The sequence below is a fragment of the Pollicipes pollicipes genome, unplaced genomic scaffold (assembly GCF_011947565.3).
Source record: "Pollicipes pollicipes isolate AB1234 unplaced genomic scaffold, Ppol_2.1 Scaffold_4881;HRSCAF=5763_pilon_pilon_pilon, whole genome shotgun sequence".
In the NCBI taxonomy this organism is placed as follows: Eukaryota; Metazoa; Arthropoda; class Thecostraca; order Pollicipedomorpha; family Pollicipedidae; genus Pollicipes; species Pollicipes pollicipes.
In genome coordinates, this window is record NW_023596576.1 from 20,062,665 (window position 1) to 20,088,839 (window position 26,175).

The 26,175-nt window shown below is 55.3% G+C and overlaps 1 protein-coding gene and 1 long non-coding RNA gene across 5 annotated transcripts in view; one reads left to right on the forward strand and one right to left on the reverse strand.

The window, feature by feature from the left end:
• Positions 1-9,954, forward strand: part of LOC119100097 (protein dopey-1) — a 34,532-nt gene extending 24,578 nt beyond the window's left edge. Inside the window, exons 30-40 of the mRNA XM_037223211.1 lie at positions 194-325; positions 712-945; positions 1,353-1,497; positions 2,224-2,386; positions 2,710-2,921; positions 3,304-3,456; positions 3,860-4,055; positions 5,211-5,378; positions 6,123-6,252; positions 6,745-6,775; positions 9,791-9,954. Of these exons, the coding sequence (XP_037079106.1) occupies positions 194-325; positions 712-945; positions 1,353-1,497; positions 2,224-2,386; positions 2,710-2,921; positions 3,304-3,456; positions 3,860-4,055; positions 5,211-5,378; positions 6,123-6,252; positions 6,745-6,775; positions 9,791-9,954 (1,728 nt within the window). The remainder of the gene's footprint in view (positions 1-193; positions 326-711; positions 946-1,352; positions 1,498-2,223; positions 2,387-2,709; positions 2,922-3,303; positions 3,457-3,859; positions 4,056-5,210; positions 5,379-6,122; positions 6,253-6,744; positions 6,776-9,790) is intronic.
• A 132-nt stretch (positions 9,955-10,086) lies between these two features.
• On the reverse strand, positions 10,087-14,242 carry LOC119100779 (uncharacterized). 4 transcript variants are annotated; one of them, XR_005094460.1, is made up of 4 exons: positions 13,081-14,242; positions 12,730-12,834; positions 12,127-12,296; positions 10,087-11,880 (listed from the first exon to the last, which is right to left on the reverse strand). It is a non-coding gene; the product is annotated as an uncharacterized LOC119100779 (long non-coding RNA). The 4 variants fall into 4 exon arrangements; XR_005094461.1 differs by having other exon boundaries at positions 12,730-12,844; positions 14,131-14,230; XR_005094459.1 differs by lacking the exon at positions 13,081-14,242 and having other exon boundaries at positions 10,087-11,260; positions 11,766-11,880; positions 12,730-13,009.
• Positions 14,243-26,175: the final 11,933 nt, after the last annotated feature.

Consider the following 26,175-nt stretch of genomic DNA (forward strand, 5'->3'; position numbering starts at 1 on the left):
AGCCTCGGCTACACCTCATCTCGATCACGGTGTGACGCGCCGGGCGTGTTGTAACGCTGCCATCGCGTTGCCGTGTGTACGCAGCGACCGGTGTATGGCCATGCACCACATAGTGCGGGGTCGGCGTGGCGGTTATAGACTGATCTACGCCCTGTGTGTGCCGGTTGTGACCGTCTCGCCGGCGGTGCGGTAGAGTATCCCGGAGTTCTGCGAGGCGCAGCTGATCCTGGTGGACCTGGTGTCGTCGATACGCGTCATCCCCATGGACAGCCTGGTGCAGACGGTGCGCTCCGTAGTCCGCCAGCCGCCCAACGTCGTGCCACACGTGAGCACCCCGGCCGACCGCCAGCCGGCAACGGCGTCGGCGCGCAGCCAGAGCCGGGTAACGCGGCGCGTGCCAAGGCAGGTCGGCGTCAGTGAGCCGCTGTGTGATGTCGGATATATGGGGGATAGTTGTGGCGCGTAAAGCCCCTCAGCTGTGCGCCGGTAGCGCGTGCTCAATTCTCATGCATTGGTATTATTTCAGTTCGTTCTACTTTCAGTGACGATTGTTATGGTTTTGCGGTCGTGTGATGTCAAAGGTTGCGATCTGCACCAAGGCGGCGGTACCGTCGGCCATTGGTTGTTCACCCGAGAGGTGTCGTGGCGCCAAACACTGCCGTCTTGCCAGCGTGCCGTGCTGACGTCGTTGTCCCGCGCCGCGGCCGCCAGAAGGCATCGCTACCCACGGCGGCGCTGCAGTTCCTGCTGTGTTACCTGCGCTCGGTGGCGGCGCCGCTGCTGGCCGAGTGCTGGGCGTCGCTGCTGCAGCTGCTGCGCGACGCGCCGCAGCTGGCGCCGCCCGCTCAGTTCCTGCTGCTGGCTGTGCTCAACGAGTACGTGCAGCGCGCGCCGCCGCTGCCGGAGAAGAAGGACCAGCGCGACCTGCAGGATGTGGCTGCCAAGGTAGGCGGCCGGCCGGCTGAGGCTCGTGAGCGGGCTGCCGGGTGGCGCGTGTCTGCGGTGGCTGCCCTGTCACCGTCGCGGGCATGAATCCTGCCATCGAGAAATGCCTGGTCGGGGTTGCGCTGTGTATTTTATTGCTGTGCAGGTAATGGTCATGGAGGCATTAGGCTCTGACATGTCTGTGGCGCCGTACTTGATAAGATGTAAAGGCTCTTCATAATGTGTGGGTACGGCCAAGATGCTACGTCGCGGTGTTTTGTGCCCACATCCCTCTGTGAATTGCTTCACTTCTCTTTGTCACCGTGGCTTCACAAACTGTACCACGGTTGCCTGGGCTACCCCGGCCGTCCGTCTCCGCCCCCACGGCCGCCGGCCCTCTCTGTGACGGCTGGGCGCGTGCGCGGCAGCTGGTGGAGGCGTGCAGCGCCGTGGCCGGCGCCTGCCTGGAGCAGACCACCTGGCTGAGGAGGAACCTGGCGGTGCGCACCGCTCCCGGCGGCTCCGACCGCGACTACGCCGCCAGCCCGGAGCCCGGCAAGCCGCCCAGCAACGGTGAGGCGCGCCAGGATCGCCCCGTCGCCCCGCAGCGCTCCTGTGGTGACCGCCACATTCTGTGCTGCGCAGGGCTGTATTAGACTTCTTGTGGCAACCTGCCATAATTAGCTTGGACGTAGATACTGAACTCATGGATATCCCACTCTCCTCAGTGCTGTTTTGCCAGCTTATGCAGCTGTGTGATACGTTCGCTTCAAGCTGTACTCGGCTGTGTGTATAACGGCGTAATGCATCGGACCCAGACCCGGTAGGGCGTGGGTGCAATGGCCGTTGAAATTTTAGCGCCCCCAAAAGTCCCAAGGAACATTTTCGTCAGCAGCACCCAGTCTGTGACGATGGGTCCCGGTCAGGTCAGTCTGTGACGGTGGGTTCCGATCAGGTCAGGTCAGGTCAGTCTGTGACGGTGGGTCCCGATCAGGTCAGGTCAGTCCGTGACGGTGGGTCCCGATCAGGTCAGTCTGTGACGGTGGGTCCCGGTCAGGTCAGTCTGTGACGGTGGGTCCCGGTCAGGTCGGCCTGTGACGGTGGGTCCCGGTCAGTTCAGTCTGTGACGGTGGGTCTCGGTCAGTTCAGTCTGTGACGGTGGGTCCCGGTCAGGTCAGGTCAGTCTATGACGGTGGGTTCCGGTCAGGTCAGGTCAGTCTGTGACGGTGGGTCCCGGTCAGGTCAGCCTGTGACGGTGGGTCCCGGTCAGGTCAGTCTGTGACGGTGGGTCCCGGCCAGGTCACGCCCCGGAGGCGCAGTGGAGCGTGCAGGCGCTGCGGATCCTGGCCGAGCTTCTGGCGCCGTTGCTGGACGTGCTGTACCAGTCGGACGAGAAGGACCGCGTGCTGCCGCTGCTTCATGGCGTCATGTGTCACGTGACACCCTACCTGAAGAACCACAGGTGAGCCAGCAGTGGCGTCACTGGCGCCCGGCTTGCCCCCCCCCCCCCCCCCCCACACACACTGAGGAGCCGAGTAATATGTCTGCTATAGTGTACTAGTGATCACCAGTGACCGCAACCAGTGATGCTTCCGTGGCAAGTGTAGAAAGTCAGCCACGCGGTCGATAATGCCGCGGAGGATGGGGTGTATGAGCGCGGTGTTTAGGCATCCCTACCGACGAGACCGGTGACGTCGGCACCGGCCGCCACCCTGTCGGGCGGCCGATTGTCGCGCCGGCCGTGCAGTGCCTCGTGGTGACCCGCTCTCGGGGCGGCGCCGCCAGCCGGGCGAACGCCGCCTCGTTCCTGGCGTGCTCGCAGCTGCTGGCGGCCCTCTCCGAGTACCAGTACTCGCGCCGAGCCTGGCGCCGCGAGGCCTTCGACCTGCTGCTCGAGCCGGCCTTCTTCAGCATGCAGGAGCAGTGCCTGCCCTTCTGGCGCACCACCATCGACAACATGATGACGCACGACAAGACCACATTCAAGGAGCTGCTCGGTCAGTGCGGGGATCGGGTCCCAGCCGCCGTCTGCAGGGCGTTGGCAAGATCCGCCCAGTGGTGTGGCACATCACCCTCCGACGCCTCACGTATCCAGTGCCGCCACTGCCGTACATAACTTATGCTGCCCTCTTGAGTCAGGGCTCTGTGTTAGCTCGGCTCTAAACGATAGTTACCTAACGTATTTACTATCCATGAACACCATGCCTTTCGTGCTTTGGTGATTTCGGTATTCTGTAACGATGGTTTCATGCCCTTCCGGCGAATCCTGTTCTTTCTGTGGTCGCCAGTTGCGATTGGCGGATGCCGCTGGTAGCGATGTGTGACGCGCCGTGTGAGATGGCTCGCCTAACGCGCCCGGACCGCGGCGTGGCGTTCCAGCGCGCGTGGTGGTCTCGCAGCCGGGCACGCTCAACCTGTTCTCGTCTCGCGAGGCCGAGTACGAGCTGCGCGCCCAGCTGCTGAAGCGGCTGGCGTTCGTGGTGTTCTGCTCAGACGAGGACCAGTACCAGCCGCATCTGCCCGAGATCCAGGGTAGGTGGGGAGACCGATAGTCACATGTGCCCCAGATCCAGGGTGCGGCTTGCGGCGCCGTCGAGCTGCCCTCGGGAGGCACAGTTTGGACCGGTTTTGAATTTCCTGGAATAGTAGGGATAACTTGCCGAGGTTAGCTTCCAGCAGCATATTTTTTTTTTTTTAAACTGCTGCTGAATAACGTTAAGTAACTCTTCTGTCAATGGTGCCGCTGCGTACTGGCGCTGGGCGCTGTCTGCAATGAGTGGGAGATAACTTTTTAGTCGATGCGTAGGAGACGGTCTTGGACAAGTGTAGGAAGTGGGTGGCCTTAAGACTGGTACTTTGTTCTCGTCCAGTGTCACCTAGCTGGCCTACAATACCTGACCTGACCTGACCTGACCTGCCGCGGCGTGCCACACAGAGAAGCTGGCGGAGAGCCTGCGGCTGCCGCAGGTGGCGCCCTCCATCCAGTCGGCGGTGCTGCTCTGTTTCCGCGTGCTGCTGCTGCGCATGTCGCAGCGGCACGTGGTCTCGCTCTGGCCGTCCATCATCACCGAGATGGTGCAGGTGTTCCTGCAGATGGAGCACCAGCTTAGCATGGAGACCGAGGAGTTCAGGTGCGTCTCTGTCGGCGGGAGGCGTCCAAGAGCTGGCCAGCTCCACCGCGGCTCTACTGTGTGGTGCAGTAAGGAGTAACCGGCGCGATCTGGACGTCGTCATGCGATGGTCATGCACGGAAAATGACGTGTCCATCGTGTGAGCCCGGTCGGTTCACTCGTTTGCAAGCCAAGTACTAAACTGGTTTGTTGGTCGCTTTCTGAGCGTGTTTGGTCGGCATCGTTTCACCGTGGTGGTGACGATCATTTCGTTCAATTGTGTATTGCTGTGAGATCGTACGCATTATGCTCCGAGGAGCAAAATCCCCGTGAACACAAGCAGCAGCTGGTTATGACCTCCTCCCCCCCCCCCCCCTCCCGTACCGTTTGCTTGAGTACGGATACTTCCTTCCTGATTGGTGATCTTGTTCTGGCTTATATGGTATGGCCTTAGTGTGGCGTTCTTGTTAACTTCGCAATAAATTGTACAAAATTTACTGGCGTTAGCTACGTCCCTCCGTCTTTTGGCGGGCTCTGCCAATGTGCTGCGGTGCTCCTGACATCATGTGGGATATTTGGGTTTACGAGCGTTTCGGCTGCAGCATGCAGTCAACTCTTCGGTCGGGATTTCTGCCAAACAATTAACTTTGTCTCTTTCTATTGCTGCTGAATACAAAGGAAGGACAGGTAATTTGCCGTCTTGATGTAGACCCACTCGACACAGATTCCATGATGGATGTGGGACCGACTTAAGTGATGTATAACTTGGCTGGCCTGTGTTCTATGTTTTGCCTGGCCCATTCCGCAAACGTTCACTTGACTGCTTGCGATGCGTTGGCATATTCAAAGTTGTGCAGAAATAGTAGATCTGAACTTGCGAGTTTGGTTTGTGTCGCAGCAGCATGTGTGATCCTGTTGTGGGTGACGCAGTGGAGGCACCATGGTCAGATCCACAGTGGTGACCTCAGGACAGGCGTTGGAGCAGTGCCGCGCCTTTTCACTGCCGTCCGCCGGCGGGGTCGGAGGTCGCCGTCCGCGTTCCGTTCGCCCCCCCAGCACGCCCCGTCCGATGTCGCTCGCTACACTGCCCCCCCCCCCCCCCCCTCTCCCTCCGGCCCTCCTCGCCCGTGGACGCGGAGAGGTCTGTACGATCCCACGGTGCGTGCCTGTCGACAGTCAGCACATCAAGCGTATGTCGGCGCTTGACTCGTCGTGGGTGCTGAACAGCACCAACGGTCTGGCGGCCAACAGTCACCCGGGCTGGCTGCAGCTGCACCTGGAGGCCTGCAAGCTGCTCGACATGTGCCTGACGCTGCCGGCGCATCGGTTACCGCAGTTCCAGATGTGAGTGTCGCCGCGGCCGGGAGCAGCGTGACCTGAGGTCACCAGGCACTGGGCACAATCCTGAGCCAGCCTGACCTGAGGTCACCAGGCACAGTGGTCACAGTCGGGGCAGCCTGATCTGAGGTTACCAGGCACAGTGGCCATAGCCTGGGGCCAGCCTGACCGGAGGTCACCAGGTACAGTGGCCACAGTCAGGGGCCAGCCTGACCTGAGGTCACCAGGCACTGTGGCCACAATCCAGGGCCAGCCTGACCTGAGGTCGCCGGGCGCAGTGGCCACAATCAGGGGCCAGCCTGACCTGAGGTCACCAGGTACAGTAGCCACAGCTCGGGGTCAGTCTCACCTGAGGTCGCCAGGCGCAGTGGCCACAATCCGGGGCCAGCCTGACCTGAGGTCACCAGGCACAGTGGTCACAGCCTGGGGGCAGCCGGGGTGTAGCCACGGGGTTGCCGGGGAAGCGTACTTATGTGTGGACAGGACGATAATGGCAGCGTTGCTGAGCTGGCGGGATGATTGTGGTATCTCCCTTTCCCTTGTAACCGCGAAGTGAGGGGCCGCGGTCTGCGCGGCCCGGTTTCGTCGAGTTGCCAGATGCTCACCTGTCTCGTGATGGTTCCGCTGGAGCTGGCCGAGAGCTAATGCTGGTGCTTGGTGTGGCGTGGGCGGCGGCCGGCGGGCGGGCCGGTCGGCCGGCCGTGTGCCCGGCGCCGGCGCTGACGGCCCGTGTGCGTGCCGCTGGCCCAGGTACCGGTGGGCGTTCGTCGGCTCCGGCGGCCAGCAGCCAGCGCCGGCCGCCTCCGAGGCCAAGGACCAGCTGCTGCCGCGCGACTTCGTGCCGCACGTGACCCGGCTCACCCACCTCGTGCTGGACAAGGTAGGCGCCGCTGGTCGCGCTGGGTGTCGGGTCAAACAGGCCTCGGACCAGCGTGGACCCCGGCCTTGGCGCAAGGTAACGGCGACTGACTGGTCGATCCCCATGGTGCCGGAGGACACAACTGTGATAGATCGCAGTCATTCCGAGTGCCGGGTGGTTTAGACGTAGTTATTGCAGCGCATGGGTTGGAGTATTCTTGTGTAGGTATGGCCACAAACGTGTGAATACGAATCGGTACATACCGGTATGTGCGGCTCCAGCGGTATTGCCCGACTGGCATGTCTCTGGGGTTACGTCAACTGTGCTGGTCGCCGACGGGATAGGTGCGCGTATCCGCAGGACCGCGCCTGTCAGATATTCCCCGTACAAGATGTTCAACGTCCATTTGATTCCATCCGTGTTGAACGAGTCCCCAATGTGCCACGGGGTGTGTGACCGGCGACAGTTGGCCGACGGGGGCCGGCGCGTAACCGGCGCCGCCCGCTACCGCAGTGCCGTGGCTCGCCGCCGGCGCCGCTGCAGGCCGAGCCGCACCAGCCGCTGCTGCACAGGACGACCGTGCGCACGCCGGCCGACCTGTTCCCGTTCTTCGTGGCGCTGGGCTGCGGCCGTCACTGCGCGGCCGGCTCGGCCGAGCTGCGGCCGGGCGGCGCGCGCCGCGGCCGGCCCGCCGCCGCCGAGGCCGAGACTGTGCGCGCGGTGGAGGCGGTGCTCGCCGCCGACTTCCTCGAGCCGCTCGGAGAGCAGAAGTAGGCGCGCGCGGCCCTGCCCCAGGACGCGGGACGTCAGCGAGTGTCGGGGTGCGGCGCGGCCGGGTCCGGGCAGTGCGTGGAGCCGCTATCATGGCGGCCGTGGAGAATACCGAAGCCGAAATGGCCGGTCGTAAGTGTCGAGCGGTGACCGCGGCGCAGGTCATAGGGAGCAAGCAGTGGTGCGTATTATTCCATACATGTCGCTCGATCGGCTCACAATATTGCTCTGAGTGTGCTTTGTGCGAGGCGGGCCCGGGTACGGTCCGTGCACTTCCTGCGGCGCCAGTTTGCCGGGCCCGTCGCACGCCGGTGAGTGGGGGACACCGGGGTGACCCGCGTCGTCTTCTCGGCGTGCCGTGACCGGGCGGCCGCCGCTTCGTTCCGCTGTTGTTTCGACAATCTGTGCGTCGCGATGACGCCGTGCGACGTCGGCCGCGCGAGCCGGGCCGTTCCGCCGCTCGATCCGCTTGACGTGAGTTTGAACTGACCGCCAGCAGCTCGGCGGCATCCGATCTGCCCTCGGCTTCCTGTTGTCTGCCCTCCAACACGTGTGCGAGCGCCGCCGCCAGCGCGCGGGCGAGCCCGGGCGGAGGGCACCGGCCACCTTCCGTATGGGTTGGCCGTTCTAGTCAGGGGTGCCGTTTGATTTTCGCCTGCCGTGTCCACGCGCGCCGTGCAGGGTTGACCGTCATGCCATGCGTCTCAAAGGGTGGACTCCAGGCGACGCCTGTAGTGCCACGGCGAATCGGCGCACCCGCCGCGCACAACGGTGTTTTGGCGGCTGTATGCGACCTCGCTAGTCTCACCTGCATTAGTTATCCGCATAGTCTGGTGCTGAACAATAACCAAGTTGAGGACATCGGGTGTGGTCGTTATTTACCCAGGTAGTCATAGTGACGTTTGCGACCAAGTGTTGCTTGTTTATCTCGCCCCGATTGGTTGGTGGTTTTCTCCTGGCTGTATCTGCTCTCGCCCTGTCGCCGTCTGGCGCCCTCCTGTATTCGTGGGCGGGGGCACGCCTTCCATCGGTGTGCAACGTGTGCTGTGGGGTTCGCTGGCGCTGCCAGGAGCCGTGACCTTTCCGTGTAGCCAAACAATGGTATTTTGCGACCCGGGCCAAAGCGCATTGTTGTCGACGGGGTTGTCTGGTCTGTTGTCATTTATTTGTCGCTTGTGATGCACGAGAACACCTTGTGATATGGGGATAATATATTTTCTCATCTACGGAAGTGTGTGTCGCTGTCCAGGTTCATGACCACTGAGATGGTAACTGGGAAGTGTCGGTGCTGCGCTGGATGACACCTCAGGATACAAAATTCAGGAAATCCATTCTCATTCACAACCCTAGCAAACGTTTAAGCCATGGCCGCTTTCGCCTCTGATTGTCTCGAGCCCCGTATGGCTGGTCCCCGGCTGCATTTGATCCGTTTGGTCTGTCCAGCCCCGCACTGCGGTCCTTTCACCTCTGATTGTCTTGAGCCCCGTATGGCTGGTCCCCGGCTACATTTGATCCGTTCGGTCTGTCCAGCCCCGCACTGCGGTCCTTTCACCTCTGATTGTCTTGAGCCCCGTATGGCTGGTCTCCAGCTACATTTGATCCGTTCGGTCTGTCCAGCCCCGCGCTGCGGTCCTTTCACCTCTGATTGTCTTGAGCCCCGTATGGCTGGTCCCCGGCTACATTTGATCCGTTCGGTCTGTCCAGCCCCGCGCTGCGGTCCTTTCACCTCTGATTGTCTTGAGCCCCGTATGGCTGGTCCCCGGCTACATTTGATCCGTTCGGTCTGTCCAGCCCCGCGCTGCGGTCCTTTCGCCTCTGATTGTCTTGAGCCCCGTATGGCTGGTCCCCGGCTACATTTGATCCGTTCGGTCTGTCCAGCCCCGCGCTGCGGTCCTTTCACCTCTGATTGTCTTGAGCCCCGTATGGCTGGTCTCCGGCTACATTTGATCCGTTCGGTCCAGCCCGCCCCGCGCCGCGGCCCTCGGCCACGCCATCGCGCACATCGAGAGTGCAGTGCAGTGCAATGCTCATTACTATTATGTAGAACATCACGTCGCACTTCAGACGAGAAACAATCAACACACTCGGCTAGTTTTCTGGCAGCGGCGCCAGGCTTCGCTTAACATCAATTTAGAACCAAGACCGGGCGCACGTCCTGGGCTGACTGATTTCACACCGGCCCACCCAAGGTTCACACAGGCCCGCCTAAACCCACCACACGTCGCGCCACGTGCCGATCCGACTCCATGCCGTCTGCGGCCACTGCGTATTCCCTGGATACCAATATTCTCAGTCAGAGGCATTCCCAACGACAATGCTTTCGACCAAGACTGCAAAGCCAGTCATGAACCGCTCGCCGAAGACTGAGGAGCGGCAGGCCGCACGGCGACGCCAGCGGGGCACCCAGTGTCGACCACCGCTGTCCGGAGCGAGCGGCTCAGGTGACGCCAGCGGGGCTCGCACCGCTGCCAGGAACGGGCGGCTCAGGTGAAGCCAGCGGGGCTCGCAGTGTCGACCACCGCTGCCCGGAGCAGGTGGCTCAGGTGAAGCCAGCGGGGCACCTAGTGTCGACCACCGCTGCCCGGAGCGGGCGGCTCAGGTGACGCCAGTGGGGCTCGCAGTGTTGACCAGCGCTGCCAGGAGCGGGCGACTCAGGTGACGCCAGTGGGGCTCGCACCGCTGCCAGGAACGGGCGGCTCAGGTGAAGCCAGCGGGGCTCGCAGTGTCGACCACCGCTGCCAGGAGCGGGCGACTCAGGTGACGCCAGTGGGGCTCGCACCGCTGCCAGGAGCGGGCGGCTCAGGTGAAGCCAGCGGGGCTCGCAGTGTCGACCACCGCTGCCAGGAGCGGGCGACTCAGGTGACGCCAGCGGGGGCTCGCAGTGTCGACCACCGCTGCCTGGAGCGGGCGGCTCAGGTGTCGCCAGCGGTGTACGACATATCGCAGTCGTAGACGCCGCCACCGAGCGAGCCCTTCGCGATGCACGCCGGCGAGCTTCGTCGTACTACTGTCCCCCCCCCCCTCCCCCCCCCCCCCCCGCCTTCCCCCCCCCCCGCCGCCATCGGTGCCCTACGAAAGCGCAGCGATCGAATACACAAGACGGATATGTATTTTCTCGACAACCGATGACAATCTTTGGCAAAGTCAGTCCCCAATTCACAGACGCCGGCAATTCAGCGCAGTGACGGCACCAATGCTTGACGGACGTCACACGGCCGGTGGCCGAGTACTGTGGCACACTTTATGGTGACGAAAACAGCAGCACTACAGCCACGTAAGCATGAGCACGACGAAAAAGCAAATCCACAGCATCGCAATAACAAGCAACGTTTACCCAATAACAAACGCAGGATTTTCCCCAGTTTCGCGGCAGTCCACCATGAGCCGCGTGACGGCTCATGTTGCGCTTGCTGAAGTCTCGTTCACGTTACACGCTTGGGAGATACAAACATGACCCAGACATGGAAATTCTACACAAGGAGAGAAGCCTATCGATACGTCATCTGCGCGTTGGTAGGATAGCCTTATATGACAGCTTCGTGCATACACGAGAAAAACAGCAGCCCCGGCGTTCTGGCAACCCCACCTACTGCACACGTCATCCGAAAATAGCACGTACACTCTCGGGACCGAAACGTTGTTTTCTCAATTCTGAAGCGGCGGCAGGCTTGTCAACCAGATAGGAAATTGCGTTTCATTTTTAGACGAATCAAGACCACAACTTCTCAACAAATTTCCGCAGGGAGCTAAAAAAGACCGCGCGTTTAGCCTCTGCCTTTATGCTAAAAAAGAACACCGCTATACCCTTCGCAAAGGGTCGATCCAAAGGAAGCTGCAGCAACTACGTATATCTACGCCGCACTTGGAGCGCCACTACAAAATACGGGCTTACATTGATTTGACAAACTTTCTTCCTAAAAGGTGTAGGATATGTAAAGCGAATCTTCGCATTTGTTGATATTCAACGAGCTATCTCATTCTATAATCTGGATTTATACCGTAATTGTATCGCAAAACACAAAAATCTTCAAAAGAAGCACCTCAAGAAAATTAATCTGGTTGCCATTTAAGGTTACCTGATAACATTACCATACCCAGGTTTCACTTTCGCAAATACGGTGTGGGTCTTCTAGCCCAGGCAGGACTCGAACCACTTGATGCAGGCGTCGCGGGCGTACGGAATATACGATATCGAGTACCACGTCATCGCCAGAAACTCGATTATGCAGAACAGCAGCACCAGTGCCTTCCAATCCAGCTGTTGAAAGACGTCAAACCAATCAGCGAGCGAATCATTTTGATCACGGAAAAGCTAGATATACATGGGATGGACAGACATGCAGCATGCAACAATGCCATCACCGAAACAAATACGCCCAGCATGAGCATGCACTTTTGTTTATTCAAATTCACCATGCACTTCAGGCAAAACTATACAGATGTAAAAACAGAAAACCTGGAAAGGTAATGCACCCCATTAGGCCATCCACAACGCACCACATGCGGATGGGCTCCTCGAGCGTGACTGCTAGTGTAAGCCCACCACAACCATCGGCACCAGCTGCCATCCCGGCTACTCACAACGGCTCCCAGTGTAAGCCCACCCCAACCATTGGCACCAGCTGTCATCCTGGCTACTCACTGCGGCTGCTAGTGTAAGATACCCCGACCATCAGCACCAGCTGCCATCCCGGCTACTCACAGTGGCTGCTAGTGTAAGCCCACCCCAACCATCGGCACCAGCTGCGATCCCGGCTACTCACAATGGCTGCTACAATGGTCAGCAAAATCGAAAGCAGCATCACCACTGTGGCGACCATGCGTGTCTTGGCAAACATGTTCTTCAGCTGTCTCATGGGACCCATCAGGAAGCAGGTGCTGCAAAAACCCCCATACATCACCAGCAATCAGAGCACAGTCATGATGAGTGAGTTGAAAGGAAGGAAGTACCAGAGACCACAGGAAGTAAACAAATCAAGAGTGCTGATGAAAACAAATACTTTAAAAATGCCTCAAAATAATGGCTTATTATCTCAAAACAAAGGCAAGTAAATCACTAGTGACTGTTTGGCATGCAATGACAAAATGTCCACCAAACAAACAGAAATGTCAAACACATCTCACCTCATCAAGGCTACGATGTTTCCAAGTGTGTAAAATATGCAAAATATAACAATGCCATGCTTCAACCAAAAGAAGACACAACCCAGCATGGAGCAAACCACGCCAGCAACAAAACAAATGACAAATCCTTTTACTCTAGTGCTCCAACTTAAAGTGGATGTATCCACAAACTGAAAAGACCAATATTATGCATCAGCACATTCCCACACACATCCCATGCAGAAACAGATCTCAGATCATGCACATGTGAGGATGGCCTGATGTTCTAGCAGAGGCTCTCAGTTTAACAAATTTAATTTAATTTAACAAATTTAACATTCACATCTACTGATGTTGAATGGTCTGGGGATTTCATTGCCCAAGTGGCTGGTTCACATTCATACAGTCCTTAAGGCTAACCAAGTGGGCTGCCTAAGCATTTTATATCTATGTAAATCCACCTGCTGGTTCATATCCTATAATTATTTCTCTTGTAATAGCATTAACTGAACACAACAACTTATAAAGTCACAATAAATGGTTGATCAACTTCTAATAACAGACCTGATGGCACTGTATGGCACTAGTACAGCAAAACTCATCAAAGCACAAAACCCCACTAACCTGTGAAATGATTCCTCCCGACTCTGCATCACTTGTATCAGCATTGTTTGCCTCACTGCCACTGAAAACCTTCTTTAACTTGTCCATGTCTGAACCCTAGAGATCCTGCCTCAGGCTGAAAGTGTCAGGGTCCATAGATATGAAGAAATGCTTTTTCATCAATCCTAAAAATAGGGCACTACAAAATGTGAATGCATTTAAAGGCTGGACTAGCTGAGATAGCTGATAGATAAAAAACATTAAACAAAAGCTGATGGCAGCTATTGATTACCTGCATGCCACTGTCATCTGTGGGGAAGATCCCTGTTAACAGACCTTGGGCTAAATCAAGCATAAAATCACCTCTTTCACCTGAGACCCAGTCAGCCATCGCTGCATGGTAGTTGTGAAAGTGTGCAGGGTGGACAAAATACTTGTATAGCTCTTGAAAATTTACCTAGATGGATCAAAGGAAGGATTACTTACTGCACTAAAGAATAGATTGGCAAAGTCAGCCCCTCAATTTGGTCAACATATAAGCTTATATTTCAACTATGGCATCCATCATATAGCTCTGTCAGCCGACTATCAAATGCCAGGCCCAAAGCCATTGTACTGAAGCCATCTTGATCCTAGCTCTAGAAACACAGATATGGTGCCAGATGCTACATACACATTGAACAATACCTAGATTGCCAGAAAAGAAGATTTTAAATATAATGCAAATTCTCTAGATGCCAGGAAATCAGTGCTTCAGCATAAATATATCTCCACTTACAAGAGCAGCCGTAATCTGAGGTAGCATTAGTTGTGATGGCCTAGCAAATCTTATATGGCAAAACTAATACAACGCTACCAAAAAGTAACATGCCTGGAATGGTGCATGAGACTCTGGTGATTTGTTTACACCATTGTGGTACCTGACCACAATGCAACAGCTGGTGAGATGGCTTGTATGCTGCACCTCTACCTACACACGACATTTAACTGGACCTCTGGCCATGACCTAACACCAATACATGCAGCAAGGGGAGGATCCAGGGAAGGAGCCCTGGGCAGGAAAGGCATAAGACCCCTGTACTTAATCCCCCTCTATGAGCACCATGCAATCAAGGTAGTTAGCATGCTCTAAATCTCAAACCATTATGAAGACCCTTCTGGGGGTTTAAAAATAAGATCTGCTCAATGGCAAAATCATGCAAATGCTATTGAAAAATCAATGCCCATACCAGCAAAATTCTAGATTCACTTGAACAGTGCCTAAGGTGTGCAGCCTGTTCCAAATGCATTTGTACAAAACTTCTGAGAGTTAATTGGTCATTACTTGACTTCCCATAGTCGCAAGTCCCATATGCAATTTTACATCGCCTGTTAACCGGTTAGCGTAGGCATGCGATACAGGGACACGATGCTCGCACTGACGTCCAACACAACAGCAATGTTGTTGTTGTTGTTGTTGTTGGTTTAGGGCGCATAGCCTCTTGGGCCCAGGCGTAACACAACAGCAATGGCCCACCCCAAACAATTCCAAGCCGTTCGGTGCGCCCGTCACCCTAGCGCAAGTTACGTCCCTTCGCGGGAGGCAGGTCTTGAGCTGGGGTCTAAAAGACTGGCACATGAGAAAGACATGCTCTTTCTCAGAAACAGCTCGCCCAATCGCCTTGCAACGTTGTCCAACCGATTCAGCATGATAAGTTAAGTCAGAGAACGGCAATATCCAGACCTCACTTGGGTTAAACATTTTAAAAACAGCATAAAGGGAAAATTTCGCATGCAAAAGCACAGCAGATCTCAGAACCCAGCACACCGGTCGCTGTGAAACGTTCACCATTGAATGCGTCCTTCACCACGAAATGACCGAGTGTGAATGACTTTACAATGACTTTGCGTTCTATTGCCCCGACTTTATAATGGGTTCATAGATGCCTGGGTGACCTTGAAATTGTCTACACGAAAAAGTCCGCACATCTTTGTGTGTATGTAGCTCAGCTGATGATGATTAGGGGGGTCTTAGGGCGCGCCGACTTCTGGGGCCATTTTGCGTCCATAACAGCTAAGTGCTTACCGAGGTGTATAAATGACTGTGAATCTTACGCTTCTCAAAAATAAAAACAGCTGTCCGGTGCCAAGCATGCGAGAATCGTCACCAATAAGGTCTGAAAAGGCAAGACCTGACGCATCTCGTCCAAAGTAAAGTGCCCGCTCTTCGTTGAACTGTCGGCAAGAGTGAATAACGTAGCGAACCGTGGGTAGCGCATCACAACGAGGACATTTAGGCCGTTTTCCGCCGCATAAAAGGTAGCTGTGTGTTAAGTGCGTGTGGCCAATTCGTAATCTGCTGAGGGTTACTTCTTCGCGTCTCAACTTACGTGAGCTTGACGGCCATGGACCAAGTTGTGGCTTGATCACCTTTAACTTGTTGCTTACAATGCCGTCCCAGCAGCGATGCCATTTCCCCTTTACAAAGATCGCGATGGCAGGGTAAAAGTCCCTTGCCGGCAAGGGTAAAGAACGGGTGCTAGGTGCACGCGCTGCCCGTTTTGCGGCCGCGTCACCACGCTCGTTACCTGCGATACCCACATGACTCGGTATCCAACATGTCCGTGTCGAGAGCCATAAGATGGTCAATGGTACTGCGATTTTTTCTGAATCCATGTTGAGCAACCATGAAGACGTTGTACCGTTCCAAAACCACGGCAAACGTACATTTACCATACGTTCCATCAACTTACAAATGCATTATGTTAGTGAGATAGGGCGATAGTCGGCAGGGTCAGCCGCACTCTTACCAGGCTTGAGCATAGGGACAATGTATGGCTCACGTCAAGACTCCGGAAAACCTCCTGTCGCCCAGAGCTTGTTGTAGGCTGCTAAGAGGGTCTCAACTACTGAAGTGGGAAGTTGCTTAAGCATGGCGTTGTGAACTAGATCTGGACCCTCTGCCACGCTGCGCAACGATCCGATCGCGGAAATTAGTTCGGCCATTGCAAAAGGTCGGTTGTAAGGCAACTGCTCCGTCGTGCTGAAGTCGACCGGATCCGATGACGTGTATACCGGAGCGGAACCGGAGCGGATCCGATGACGTGTAAACCGTAGGATGGCATTGCTGCTACCACATCGTTCGGAGAACGCGCGGGCGCTTTCATTTCCTACGTCAACTTCCCGCAGGGGCACCGGCTCTGGCCGGTGTAGGGGACTAGCGCCCCCTCGGGTCCCAGCTCCGGTAACGGGTGGACAGCGCAAGCTGTTCCTCTCAGGGCGTAGCGACCCTGCCGGTACGTGAGCTCCCACTGCTTGTCCCGCCCGCTCCCTCCCCATTACCCACTTTCCTGCATCCGGCCCACTCATCACTCCTGATCCTCGTTTTATCGGGGTCGCCGTGCCCCTCACCCTCGTCCCCGGGTTGATCGGATGGTGGTGGCTGAGGGGTGCGTCGTGCGGGTCAGTCACGGCGCGTCCCAACACTCCACTTTGGCCAGGATATCCGGGGGCGCGGGGGGCCCGTGGGGCCCCACACGGGTCTAACGGCTTGTCGCTCGCGTTGCGGTTGGGTGCTCCTTGCGGGTCTCCGCTTGGGGCGCCTGGCCGCGCGCAGCGGCTTAAGGGGTCAAGGGGCGGCGGCGCTGAACCACGGTCAGGACGGGGAGGGGTCTCCCCGGTTACACCTGGCCGTGTGGGAGGCGTCGTTCGCCCTGTATAGCACCGGGGCAGCCCTGACGGTGACCACCTCCCGAGGGAGTGTTGGGCGTCCCCCAGTTGGGTTCCGAGATGGGTGGGGAGCCCCGGTGCCGAAATGAAAACCTCTTTTTGCATGGCATCCTCTACCTCTAAAAACACCCGTCCTCCTAAAGGGGAGCGGACCTCGATAGCCCCAGGGTGCAGAGAGGAATCTGCGCCCCCCGGTCCACGGATCCTGATCTTCGGTAGTGAAGAGATTAAACTGGCTTCCCTCTCACCGTTTCAGAGGCGGAACGGCTGCGACAGGTTTGGGAAAATCACCAGATGTGACAAGCTCCGGGATGGGAAAATAGAAGTAGAGTTCGCTAGTGGTCTGGAGGCAAGCAGGGCCATGGCAGCCAAGGAATTTACGTCTACTGTTCGGGATGAGACTGGCAAGCATGAAAAGACCTTGTCAATATCAGGAACACCACATAAAACCAAAAATTCATCCAGGGGCGTAGTCATTTGTTTCGATCTTCGTGACGTCGCCGAGGACGAGATAGTCGAGGAGCTCTCAGGGTTTGGTGTGACGAGCGCTTGCAGGATTCTCGTCAGACGGGGAGGAGAGCTGCTTCCCACCAACAACCTCATTCTGACTTTTGGTTCCACCGGTTTGCTTGCCGAGATACATGTTGGATACGCTCGAGTGAAGGTTCGCCCGTTTGTGCCTAACCCCATGCGGTGCTACCAGTGCCAGCGATTCGGCCATACCAAGCTCCACTGTCGCAACCGCCCAGCGTATGATCAATGTGCGTCATTCGAGCACACGAGCGAAGTTTGCACCTCTGCTGAACCCCATTGCGTGAACTGCGGCAAGGACCAAATCCCACACACGACGTACGACCGTACATGTCCGGCCTACGCGAAAGAAAAAGAGATTATATCGATGAAAACCTCTAGAAATGTCTCTTTTCGTGAAGCTCGTGAACTTTTCAACGACAGCCACCCCAAAATATCGTATGCGTCAAAAGTGAAAACTTCTTTACCACAAAGTAATGCCATCGAGTACATGACGGCCGTTCAGTTCATGGCATTTCTGAGGTCGTTTGGCCTGTCGGTTGCTCCCTCGGTCCGAACGCCCGACTCCCAGTCGGCACCCCGAGCTCCCTCTCCGCCGATCGACCAGTCGGTGGACGCCGCATCGCTGGCCTCCTCGATGCGCGCCGGATCACCAGCGGGTGACGGTTGGACGACGGCGACTCCAAAAATTTATGTTCCTTGAAAGGATATGCGATGTTTCGCAACGACGTGGTGACGGAGAGTATTGCTCACGGTGGCGTCCTCCTGGCAGTTCATCATAGCGTGCCAGCGAGGAGGCTAAGCTTGCGGTCCACACTTCAGGCTGTGGCCGCGCGGCTTTATTTCAATCATCGTCACATCACTGTTTGTTCACTTTACCTTCCACCAGGCATTGTTTTTCCGTTGGCGCACCTTAGATGTCTGCTGGCTGAACTACCTCCACTTCTTTTTCTAGGCGATTTTAATGCGCATCACACCGTATGGGGTGTGACGTCACCAATGCTCGTGGGAGGTTGTGTGAGAATTTTATCCACGGTGCTTCCTTATGTATTTTAAACACAGGAACCCGTACACATTTTACAATGCCATCCGGTCAGACGTCAGCGCTAGACTTAAGCCTCTCCAGTCCCCTCGTCCAACACCTCGAGTGGAGTGTTGGAGATGACCCCATGGGAAGCGACCACTTCCCAGTGTGGGTCCGGTTTAAGAGAGGTGGAGCGTTGGGTGTTAGGCCACAACGCTGGAATTTTAAGAAAGCGGACTGGTGCGAATTTGAGACCCGGCTTGACGAACCGTTCGTAACTGAGGCTATGAGGACGGTACCCTCTATTAAGGTTTTTGCTCACAGACTTTTAGAGTGTGCCAATAGTTGCATCCACGCACGTCTGGCGCTCCCCGACGTACTCCTGTTCCGTGGTGGACGGAGGAGTGTCGGAGCGCCATCCGGGCGCGTAAACGTGCGTTTCGGGCTTTTGACGCCAGGAGCAGTACAGAAAACCTCATAGCCTTTAAGAAAGCGAGGGCTTTTGCTCGGCGCACCGTAAGGGAGGCGAAGCGTGCTTCCTGGCATGCTTACGTGAGTACGTTGAACCGGTCCAGGCAAACATCGCAGGTTTGGTCTCGAATTGAACGCATATCTGGGCAGTTTACATCCATGGTTCTTCCGGTACTATGTGTGAGCGGACAGGCCGTGACGCGCCCGTTGGAACTTGCGAACGAGATTGCCCGGGCGCTAGCCTACCGCAGCGAAGGTGGCAACACTAACCCACAGTTTGTGCGGCACCGAGCGCAATGTGAGCAATCCACCGTGGATTTTTCAACGAGTGAGCTACATTCTTATAATGATCCATTCACCCTGGTCGAGTTGGAATGGGCGATTGCCAAGCTTCGCAGCGTGTCAGAAGGTCCGGACACTGTGCGCAACGACATGCTCAAGCATTTGTCGCCTTGCGTGCTTCGCGCTCTTTTAGCAGTATTTAATGCGCTTTGGGCCAGTGGTGACTTTCCAGCCTCTTGGCGAAAAGCTGTAGTCGTTCCTTTTTTGAAACCGGGTAAAGTGGACTAGATCCTTTACACTATAGGCCTATTTCTCTCACTTCATTGCTCTCTAAGTTGATGGAAAAGATGGTTAATGTCCGTTTAACTTGGTTTTTAGAACATCACGACGTTTTTACAACCGCCCAATGTGGTTTTAGAAAGAATCGCAGCACAGTAGACAATCTTTTAGTTCTTGACATTGCGATTCGTATGGGATTTAAAGCAAGCCGGCACATAAGCGCAGTGTTTTTTGACATAGAGGGCGCCTATGACACCACATGTCATCAAGGCATCCTTCTCAAGCTACACAGGTATAGTATACGCGGTATATACGCTACACACAGGTATACGCGGCAATATGGACACCTTTCTTCAAAACTTTCTAGTTGACCGTTCTTTCCGTGTCCGTGTCGGAAACGCGATCTCTGAGAGGCATGTTCAAGTTAACGGTGTGCCCCAAGGCGGCGTTCTCAGCGTAGCTTTGTTCGCCGTTATGATCAACGACATCGGGATGGGGCTTCCACAGTCTGTAGGTCGTGCGCTTTTTGTTGATGATTTTACCATTTGGACTAGTGCAGCAAGAGCACCATCGATGGAACGCCAACTCCAGTTAGCTGTTGACCGCGTTGAGAAGCGGGGTACCATGAACGGGTTCATGTTTTCACGTAGCAAGACTGTAGCCATGCATTTTTGTCGTAGCCGGCAATGCAGTGAACTGTCTATCCGCATTGATGGTGTAGGCTGTGCTTTTGTGAGCGGTGGCGTCATCCGGTCGTTTTCATTGCCCCCAGATGCTTCGGTGTTCACATCGGAGCTCATGGCGATCATTAAGGCACTATGTTTTATTGAAATCGGCGACGAACCTCTACATCTCATTTTGACGGACTCTCTGAGCAGTGTTCTGAGTTTGAAGTCTTTTTATCCGTCATGTCCCCTTTTACAGGACATTTTAATACGGTTGACTCAGTTGGATCAAGCCGGAAATAAAGTCTTAAGTAAAGCTATGTTGGGTTCCTAGTCACGTTGGAATCGCGGGCAACAAGGTGGCTGACGCGGCTGCCAGGCGAGCAGCGCTGGCTCCATGTATTCGCTCCCTTTCTATTCCTGCCAGAGACTTTTACCCTACTATAAAACCTTCCTGCATAACAAGTGGCAGCGTTGTTGGGATCAGATGGAAGGTAATAAACTTAAAGAGATAAAACCTAAGCTGGGTCAGTGGTTTTCTTGTTTCCGCAAAATGAGGCGAGAAGAGGTGATCCTCTGCAGACTACGTATCGGACATACGTACGCAACCCACGGCTATATGTTGGAGGGAGCCGATAAACCTATCTGCCATCGATGCGGCACTGTCCTCACCGTTCGTCATGTCCTTATATCTTGTCCGCGCCTCGTGGAAGAACGCCAACGTTACTTTGGACAGCATGACTGGCCCCTTACCCTCAGTGATGTGATAGGAGAAAACTCAAAATTTCTTGGAGCTCAACAGATCTTTTTATATCTTAAGCACATCAACTTTGGAACCATTTATGCTGCTTATTAGATAGGTAAAACAAAAGTCGTTATGGGCGCCAAATGACCACTGCAGTCGGCGCGCCCCTAAACTCCAATAAACAACAAATTCCTACGTCAACTGGGCGTATAATGTCGTGTCCACTGACACGGAGCACATGGTGTGGTGCAGGCGAGTGCTGTTCAGCAATGCGTTTGATCCGCGCCCATACATTGGATGTACGTGTTTGGCAGTTAAGCTGGCCGACGCGCGATCACCAAGATTCCCGCTTAGCCTCTAGTATGGTGAGTCTAGCAGCCGCTCGTGCTCGTCAAAACGCAATTAGATTCTCAGTCGTGCTCCGACGGTCAAACTTCTTAAGGACCCTCTTACGCGCACAGATGGCGTCTCGGCACTACTACGTCCACAATGGGACAGGAGGACGGCGAGGGCAGCCCGAGGTTTGCGGTAAACACCCTTCCGCAGACCGCAACATCAATGTAGTCAAATCCTCTACTGACGTAGGTTCACTCGCTGGTTGCATAGTAAGGGAGTTCTCGATCCTCGTTTGAAACTCAATCCAGTCAGCTATTCTGAAATTCCAGCGCTGTAGTCGGGAACCAAGGAAAACTTCAGCCCGGTGCATGATCCAGATGGGAAAGTGGTCACTTCCCATTGGATCGTCTGCCACCGACCAGTCAAAATGGTTGATCAGTTGTGAGCTCAAAAGACTTAAGTCGATTGCCGATACCTGTCCCGATGGGAGTGTAAAATGGGTTCGAGTGCCCGTGTTTAAGAGGCACAGCGATTCTTCATGCATGAGGGCTTCGCAGCGTTTCCCGCGAGTGTTTGTCTGGACACAACCCCACGCTGAGTGGTGAGCGTTAAAATCACCTAATATGAGGACAGGCGGCGGATGCTGAGCCACCAGGCGTCTCAGGTGAGCGGACGGAAACCCGGTCGCAGGGGGCAAGTAGATTGAGCATATGGTGGTCGTATGGCAGTTTAAGAACACTGGCTGCGACAGCTTGAAGCTCTGTGTTTAAAGCCAGCCTTCGTGCAGACATGCTGTGGTGCATGGCCAGGAGAACGCCACCATGCGCAACAGGGTCAGCTGGTAAAACTTTCCGCCAAACATCATGACCCGAAAGACCAAAATCGCCGTCAGGTGCCAGTTTTGTCTCCTGGAGACATATCACCGCCGGACGCCGCTCGTTAAGGCATAGTTGGAGATCCTGGTAGCTTGTTCGGACGCCCCCACAGTATTATTCTGTGACGAATATTTACTGTGGACGCCCCCACAGTAAATATTCGTCATGGAGCTCAGAACTTAGGACGGTCCTTAGCTTCCTATCACTCCTCGGCATCGACGCCTACGGGAGGGGGGAGGGCATGTGTTTGGATCGTAAGTGAAAAACAGACCTACTTTTAAAAGTACTCGCCTGCGCCGGCCACAGCACACCTAGACAGTCCATCTACGGGGTGCAAGGACCCATCGGGGTCTGATCCTACTGACGCCGGCCGGGTTCTGGGCCCAACACGTGGGCTGCCGTCTGTGGGCGAGACAGGCCAGCGAGGGCCACGCTCTTCCGGGCGTCCCACTCTAGACGGGGAAGGCGCCGGCGAAGCCGTGACCCTAGATGGCGGCGCGGGAGGAGGGCCCATCGGTTGCCTTCGAACCTCGGATGATCCACTAGGGGCCTCTACGCGTCGTCTGGGCGGTGGACAGGCTTCTTCCCTGGGAGCACGTCCCTGGTCCGCCCCCGGCGGCCGGTTAATCGCCTTCGTCCTCTCTTGCTCAACCAGACGCGCTCGCTTGGCTTCGCGGGCGCGCCTGTTAGCTTCTTGACGCTCCGTCGTCTCTGCTACACGTCCACAGGCACTGGCGAGGGGTGTCTGTGATGAGGAGACTAGTGGTGTCTCAGACGAAGGAATACCCGACGGCGCGCGAGGGCTGCTGCCACGCCGAACCGTCGTCCAACCGTCCTTTGTTGGCGGTCCAACCGGTGCCGAGGAGGCCGGCAGCACGGCGGCCAATGGCTGCTCGGTTAGTGGGGAGGGCTGCGAGTCCAGCGCGCGTGCTGAGGGTACAACTGATATACCAAATGACCTCAAAAGTTCCAGAACTTGAGCAGCCGTCATTTCCTCGACCACATTAGTGTGCGGCAACGAAGGTTTCACTTTCGATGCGTGTGGTATTTTTGGGTGGGTTTCGTTATAAAGTTCTCGAGCCTTACGGGAAGATACGTTTCTAGAAGATTTAATTGATATGATTTCCTTCTCCTTGGCGTGGGCTGGGCATGCACGATCGTGCGACATATGCGGAACCTGGTCCTTGTCGCAGTTGACGCAGTGGAGTTTGTCAGAAGTACAGTCTTCGCTCACGTGCTCGAGGGACGCACATTTGCCACACGCTGCGCGGTTCCGACAGTTGAGTTTTTTGTGACCAAATCGCTGACACTGATAGCACCGCATGGGGTTAGGCACAAACTGACGAACTTTCACGCGGACGTATCCAACACGCATCTCGGACGGTAAGTCAGGGCGACTGAACGTGAGTATGGTTGTTGGTGGACACTAACTCTCCCCCTCTTCTGGCAAGAATCCGTCGAGCGGCAGTCACTCCAAATTCCGAAAGTTGCTCCACGATCTCTTCCTCGTCAACGCCACGCAGATCAAAACAGTTCACCACGCCCCTGGACGAATTATTGGTGTTGTGTGGTGTCGCTGACATTGACACTGTTCTTTTCCCGTTTACCAGCCCCATCTCGAACACTGTACGAAAATTCAGTTCCTTCCATAGTCCGACTCGCCTCAAAGTCACTAGCAAATTCCATCCCGGAGCTTGTCACATCTGATAATTTTTCCAAATCTGCCGCAGACATTTCGTCTCTGAAATGGTGACAGGAACGCCAACCTAATTTCATCACTTTCGAAGACGAGGATCCGTGGTCTGGGGATAGCAGAACCTTTTCTGCACTCTTGGGTTATCGTTGTCCGACCCGCTTTCGGAGGACGGGTGTTTTTATAGTTAGAGGATGCCATGCAAAAAGGGGCTTCCTTTCGGCACCAGGGCTCCCCACCCACCACGGAGCCCAACTGGGGGACGGCCCAACACTCCCTCGGGAGGTGGCCGCCGCCACGGCTACCCCGGTGCTATGCGGGGCGAACGACACCTCCCGCACGGCGAGGTGTGACCGGAGGGACACCCTCCCCATCCTGACCGTAGTTCAGCGCCGCCGCCCCTTGACCTCTAAGCCACTGCGCACGGCCAGGCGCCCCAAGCGGAGACCCGCACGGAGCACCCAACCACAGCGCAAACGGCAAGCCGCTAGACCCGTGTGGGACCCCACGGGCCCCCACGCCCCCGGATATCCTGGCCAAAGTGGAGTGTTGGGACGCGCCGTGACTGACGGCACGACGCGCCCCTCAGCCACCAGGATCCGATCAACCCGAGGACGCGGGCGAGGGGGTGCGGCGACCCCGATAAAACGAGGATGGTGAGTGATGAGTGGGCTGGATGCAGGAAAGTGGGTAATGGGAAGGGAGCGGACGTGGCAAGGAGCGGGAGCTCGCGTACCGGCAAGGTCGCTTCGCCCTGAGAAGAACAGCTTGCGCTGTCCACCTGTTACCGGAGCTGGGACCCGAGGGGGCGCTAGTCCCCTACACCGACCAAAGCCGGTGCCCCTGCGAGGGCATGTAGCTCAGAAACTAGAGGTTTAGGTCTTAAGAAGGGCAGGGCTATGAACTGCAACGAATTATCTTGAAGATAGACTTTCCAGACCAAAAGCCCCGTACAAATGTGGAACACTCCCTTTAATGCATTCACTTGCTGCTGAGCTTACCTCTGCCGCAGCAAAGAATGAATGAACGGAAGGTGAGCAGAATACCGCCGACAGTCGGCGATCAAGGCGCGTATCTTTCATAACAAATTGTTTTGCAGACAAGCACACACAAACAAGACGAAATCAAGATGACATCTAAATGGAATAAGGTACAAAACGATGAAACACGCAATATTCCGACGCGTGAGGTGAAATTTATTTCGCCGCTAAACTGACCGCAGTTTCGACAGACGCGTCTCGCAGTCAATACTTCCGATATGCCGCATTTTGCGGCTTGCACGATGATTACTGACGCAGCAGTGCGTCGCACAAAATTGAGCTGCTTATATGAATTGATGGCGGCACGTTGGTTAATGCTTTGATGCTGGATTCATGCCTACGTCGGATCTGGCTGCCATAATACGGCACAGAGCGTACAAAAAGATTTAAAAAAAACGGCTGAATCCGTCCTCACCGCAACTCTGCGCATGGCACGTGGAAAGCGCAGCCCAACAAATGACATTACGCGATTTCCCGTTCAATTCGTTATCAAAACGTGCCAATTTCGTGCCACTTCGGCGCATAATTACCGAGATGCGGCTGCAATCTCAAATTGTCGTTCGCCGGCTCCGGCGATTGCTGCTTTTTCGGGTCATCCATGTAAAACCAAGGCGCTAAAAAGCAATTGCGGCACGCGCCACGCGCGTGCACGTACGTCATCGCGTATACATATGCATGGTATCACAATTTCACATTGAGCGGCCTGTCAGTCGACCTTCAGTGCTGCTCACATGTTCAATCAGTTTCATTTGGCAGAATGCCGGAACAGGTAGACATTGTCTCTGACGTCATCAACCGACTTGGTAAAACTTATAAATTAATTTTTGGACGTTCTAAGCTGATAAAAGCGGCTATGATGCTATAAAGTGAATGTATGTAGATCATTTAAGATGTTTATTCAGGTTGATATCCACTGATTTTTTCTTAAACTCCCAAAATTGGAACATTTGGATACTAACATTTCTTGCAGCACTTCATGGTTGTGCCTGTTTGCGGATGATAAGTTGTTCACGATTCGCGTTTCTGTTGTGAAGCGAGTGGTGTGGGGTGTGCTGACGTGTGGTGCGATCGCGGTCGTGTGGATGTGTGGTGTGCGTGAGAGTACGCGGGAAGCTATCATATTTTGTCCGTTCGGAAAGCAGGGAGCATATTTATCTCCTAATCCCCGTGCAAGTGCAAGATATCGACGTGAACAGGCTTGGTGAAAACATGTGGCAATCGCGGTGGAGCTGTTCGAAACTAAGTGAATGAACTGAGCTGAGAGCTAAGTTTCCAGCGACTAACTGACGAAGATCCTCTTGAAGCAAGAGATCCACTGTCAAAATGTCCTCGAAAGAAGTTTATTGCATAGTAAGTTGGCCGTTATATACTGTTCTTCAATAGCTATGTGCGATGATCCGTAATGTGTTTACTGCACACTAAATCTGTGATTGGTGTAGTATTATGGTTTCCCTACCACTAGAAGTATAGTTGTGGAAACATGTGTTATGCCAGACGTTTAAGGCATAGCAGACACATTACAGCAAGAATTGTATCACATGTGTGCAAAACATCAGTGCCCAGTGTTTGTAGCACTGTCACCAAGTTCATTGTATAGAGCCAATGTCTTAGGGTAATTTCAGGAAATGATATTCTGCAAGCAATTTGATCCTCAGAAAGAGAAAACTCAACAGAATTGCAGTCAGCATGAGATGGCCATAAGACAGTGAGTTTCAGCACTTCAAAATTGTGAAGGTATCAGTCATAAACATGGCTGTTTTACATCATAGCCAGAAGCTGATGTTATTGTCAGGAGTTGGCATAACCTGGCCAGAACTA